This window comes from Pinus tabuliformis, chromosome 6 (genome assembly GCF_031772625.1).
Source record: "Pinus tabuliformis cultivar Carrire ecotype Pingquan chromosome 6, CPIR1, whole genome shotgun sequence".
Taxonomy (NCBI): Eukaryota; Viridiplantae; Streptophyta; class Pinopsida; order Pinales; family Pinaceae; genus Pinus; species Pinus tabuliformis.
This window is the reverse complement of record NC_142292.1, coordinates 624,210,119-624,215,409: the sequence shown is the minus strand read 5'-3', so window position 1 is coordinate 624,215,409 and position 5,291 is coordinate 624,210,119. Positions and strand designations below refer to the sequence as shown.

At 34.6% G+C, this 5,291-nt stretch overlaps 1 protein-coding gene across 1 annotated transcript; it reads left to right on the top strand.

Annotated features, from left to right (window-relative positions):
* LOC149260156 (bidirectional sugar transporter SWEET3b-like) lies at positions 1–1,485 on the top strand. The gene is made up of 6 exons (XM_089457017.1): positions 1–37; positions 216–252; positions 416–638; positions 778–939; positions 1,061–1,183; positions 1,285–1,485. The coding sequence occupies exons 1-6, from the start codon at positions 1–3 to the stop codon at positions 1,483–1,485; spliced, it is 783 nt and encodes a 260-aa protein (XP_089313143.1).
* Positions 1,486–5,291: the final 3,806 nt, after the last annotated feature.

Genomic DNA, 5,291 nt, shown 5'->3' with positions numbered 1-5,291 from the left:
ATGAATAACTTTGTACGTCTAGGGGCTGGCATTTTAGGTTCGTCAACGCTACCGTACTCCGCAATATTATGTTAGCTCTCTTTTTTCTGTTATTATAAACGTCATAGTTTTCAAGTTGGACGTATAGATTGAATGTTTAGATTCTAGTTCCTGTTAAACTGTAGCTGAACTATATAGTAACGTCAGCGTCTGGTTAATCTTACATGACTTTACAGGAAGTGCCATTGCTCTTCTTATGTACGGAGCATCAATGTAAGTGTAATAGTTATCACCGCATAACCCATATTATTAATTTCTGATATTATTTTAGTGTAATCGCCCTGAATAGTACTAGGTTGAAGCGAGTTATTCAGATGAGAAAGGCAGAGAGGCTCATGGTATTAATAAACGATGATAATATTTTAACCCTGAACAGAACCACATTCAAGAAGGTGATCCAAATGAGAAGTACGGAGAGTTTTTCAGGCTTTCCATACGCAATAGCGTTGTACAACTGCATTCTGTACACGTGGTATGGATCGCCTCTAATCAGCAATGGGTGGGAAAACATTGTTGTTATGGTTGTCAATGCTGTTGGCTTCCTACTTGAGTGCTGCTTTATTTGCATCTATCTCACTTTCGCTCCACCTAAACCCAAGGTATTATCTTGTCATATTTATTTGCTGCAAATAGTTTTGAGGTTCCATAAGACCTATTTTTGTCAATCAACATGACATAGATCCTTGGTATCATTTGGCAGTTCAAAATCAGTTAATGTTCAATGAATATTTCTTGCAGAGGAAAATGGTAGGAATGGTTATAGGCGTGTTGATGGTGTTTGGAACTATTGCAATAACTTCCTTTTTGGCTGTCCATGATCACAACAAAAGGAAGGCCGTTGTAGGAACTGCAGGATTAGTGGCAACTGCCATTCTCTACGCTTCTCCACTATCTGTAATTGTAAGCTTTACACTGCATTAGCTCTTTATAATGGCGCATCCATCGTTTAGATTTAGTTATTGTTACGTGTACAACATGGCATTTATTGTTAATATTTCTTACCGAGTTTCTTAAACTGCAGAGAACGGTAATTCAAACCAAGAGCGTGGAATTCATGCCCAGCTTCTATTTCTCCTTCTTTGCTTTCCTTGGGAGTGTGCTTTGGATGGTATATGGCGCTCTTAGCAAGGATATCATCATCATGGTAAGGTTACTACTTTATATCAGAGAATTCCTCTGGCGTATAGTGTTTCTTGTTCTCACTGACGTTATAAGCTACAACTGAATCATACTTTGTTTTTGCAGGCACCAAACTTTGTCGGTGTGCCATTAGGGTTGGCTCAGATGATTTTATTCTGTGTTTATCGAGCCAAAAAGAGCCAACGCGTTGAAAACGAAAAGATGGATGGAGGCAAACAACGGGACTTTATCAAAGAGAGGAGCGACGTGGAAAAACCAAAATGCCCCTTGGATGACCAAGATATCGAAATGCAGTTGAATGTATGACTTGGCCGAAGCCGACCATCGTATTTTCGTTATTTTACACACTTGCTAGTGTGCAGCCATATCGAATTACGACTCGGGCTTTCAGTCAGTGCATGATACCGAAGTGTGATAAGTTCATGTAAAATTCTGTGGACTCTATGATTTATTAAAACAGTCCAGTTTCCATTTCTGTCATTCAGCAATGTCCGTAAATCTTGTGATATCTATATAGAAGAATGTAAAATTTAAATCTATTATCATAGAATTTAATTAAATTTTGAACCAGCGAAGCACAAAACATTTGGGGTATCCATATGCGTAAAGCGAAAGCAACTTTAGTGCAACTCTCAGCTTCGAATGCGATGCACGCCCAAACTCGAATTTCAAACAAATGGCTGACAAATGCATGACGAAATCATGACTGAAATATGCCAGACAGAATAATGGAAAGCGAAAAACAGTAGGCTTGATGTAACATATGCAAGAGGACAAATGCCCTCGGCTATAGAACTCAAATAAATTATTAGCTATCCTTAAACATTAAATAACTTTTTAAAAGAAGTGACATGTAAAGTTCATATAATTTTCACAACTGCAGTATGTTGTTTTTTTTGGAATTACAAATGTATTAATTATTTTTTTTATATAGGTTTTGGTAGGTTATGTGGAGTTTAGAGTCTAAATATTAACAGTTAGTAAAGCATGTGAATTAATATTGGTATAAATATTATTAGCATTTAAAAAAAATGATACATTGTCGAATTCAACAACATTGTTGTGTGTTATTATAGGGGTTTATGGTTACTAATTTAGTGTTTAATTACTATAGCAATTTAATTTCCTCCTATGGCTAAGGAATTTGAAGAATCTTTTATCTAAGAATGATGGATGTTCTTGTAGAGTTGTTACCCAACCATTGCACTTAAGAGCCTCTACCAAGAACCATAGTTGTAATAGTGGAGCCCCCATCTTAAGCTGTAGCTCCATCTTAAGTTGTAGTCACGAGCCTAGAGCCTCGATTGTAAGTTGCTTCCCTAAAGTGTTGTCATGGTGAGCTTGAGTCACAGTAGTCACTTCATCATCAATAAGAACTTTATGTGACTCAACTTAATGCTGGGAAGTGTTTCAAAAACCATTGTTGAATGGGCCATTTGCAGAGAAAACTCTACCACTTTGAGCAAGGGGCTACCATCATATGTAGGAAGGAAACAATGGAACAAAGCGAGCAATAGAGAGATAAACCGAATCAAGGGTTTGTAAACCCACACTACTACATGTGGGGGGTGTTTTCAGACAATATTTAAGACAATTTTCGAGTCAATTGTCTTAACTTGAGAAAAAAGGAAACTTGTGTATTGTCTTAATTATTGTGTTTAAGCGGGTTTCTCAAAATTATTGTCTTAAAAATTTGTCTCTATAAAGACAATATAGAACATATATTATTCTTGTCTCTATAAAGATAGAGACATTAGTGCCTCTTAAGAGACAGTTTCATTTGTCTCTATAGAGACACTTTCATTTTTGTCTATAGAGAGACTTTCATTTTTGTCTCTTTAGAGACAATTACATTTTTTTCTCTTCAAGGACAATAGCTGAGATTAAAAACATACTATTTCTATACAGACTCTAAGTCCATAATTCCAACTATTGTTTCTCTAGAGAGAATATGAAAAAATATTAAAAAAAAAACAGAATCATTTTAAATTTTATTTTGAGGTGGTTTCAACATTTAATGTTCGCAAATAGTGATTTTAATTACTTGAAATCTCTGTTCTTTATGGAAAAAAAAGGAATAAATTCCAATTTTTTTAAAGTTAACAATAAAGTCATTTTAAATATAAATGAAAAAACAATTTCCAAAACTTTACAGCTTTGGAAAGAAACCTTGAAAATCAGAAGGCAACGCACGTATATTTGTTGAAAATACATTCATGTCATTGAATTCGAACATGCAAGATCCTTAGTTGGAACTTCATTTCATAACATATTATGATGCAAAAAAAAATGTTCAGGATTTCTCCAATCTATAAGAGAGTTCACTCTCCAACATTTAAATCCCAAATCCCAAATCCTGAATCCCATTAAAAAAAATCAAAATTCACATTTCCTTAATTTCCTATCATCCCCTAAGGCCTAGTAGATTGTAGCATACAGTTTAATTATAGTTCCATGCTACCTGAATGCTTCTGCTTTTTCAGTTAAAATGATCATAAATTTCATAATCCATAAAATTATATTATGTTCTTAAGAATGCTTGCTTGGTTATTATCACTTCATCCTAGGAGACAAATGCATGGCAGAATGATGGCCACCCGACATAATATTGGGAAAACAATGGGCTCGATGTCGTAGATGCAGAAGTTCAACTGCCCTCTCGCTATAGAAGACAAATACATTATTAATTATCCGTAAACATTTAATAACCTTTTAACATAGGTGACATGTAAAGTTCATATAATTTCCACCACTTAGGTTGCCCACACAAAAATTTACTATCTATTTTTAATGTCATTTAATTTGTCATGGGATATGTAAGGTACAATTATGAGGTGCACTTAACTTGCCTTAAACACTGCACAAGCAACCTTTCCTCCTCAAATTCTGAATCCATGTCGACTCCTACATCCCAACCATCATTTGAATTTTTACGTAAATTTAGATAAACAAATTCATATAGTGATATCTACATCGGGGAACAAAAGGGTTTTTATAACAAAGGTGGTTTCAATTTCATCATGTACATGTGTATCTTCATTTTCTTCACCATGTTTTCTCTCTTCATCTCATACAAAATCATTATTTTCTTTACTAAATTTGTTTATATTGTTTATGACAACTACACTCTTCATGTCTTACATTTATTATTCTACATCGATAGGCCCTTCCATGACTTCTTAAATTAATATTGCAATATCAAAATCCTCTAGTTCTTTTGTCACAATAATCACTTCGTCAACAACTGCAATCCTCTATTGATCGGTGTTGCTGACATTTTCACTTTATGTCCTTTGTAGAATATTTCAAGCTTCTTTGGATGTGGTTTTTGTAGCAATATTAGGAAGCATCCTCTCATCCAAGCCTTTTTGAATAAGAAACAATGATGTTTCATACTCCTTGTTCTCTTCAAGTTTCTACCTCTAACCTTGAGTCATGGCCTCATAGGCTACCTGGCTTGAGGGTTCTTCAAACCCATTCAAAAAAATTTCCCATAAATAATCTATTAGTATCTTAATTTCCCACAATTCATAATTTCTACCAAAGAAAATAGGAGGGGGTGGAAGATAAGGACCACTAAAAATATCCATTCTTTGATGAATATGATATTTTCCAATATTTATCATGGTCTTGAGCTTGCAAAAAACCTTCAAACAATTACAATTTATATGCAAAACAAATGAGAGTTGTAGATTCCACTCTAGCAAACAACTAGGGCTCACAATGCTCATCCTTTCGATATGGTGGCTTCCTCAAATACCAAATGTTTCTCATCGCCCCCTCAACAAAAGAGTCTATGAAAGTAACATAACTAGGAGTTTTTAATGGATATGGGTTTCCAAAGTCCTTGATTTGGTGTATCTCTCAAATGAATTTGAAAATGGTCCTCTATACTAGGGCGTTTTTAATGGAAATGGGTTTACAAACCATTGTTTTGGTTTACCTCTCTATTTCTTTCTTTGTTGCATCTTCCCACATATGATGGAAGCCCCTTGCTCAAAACGGTAGAGGTTTCTATGAAAATGGTTCATTCAACAGCTGTTGTTCAAACACCTATCAATATCAAGTTGAGTCACTTAAAAGTTTTTGTAAATGATAAAGTGACTATTGTG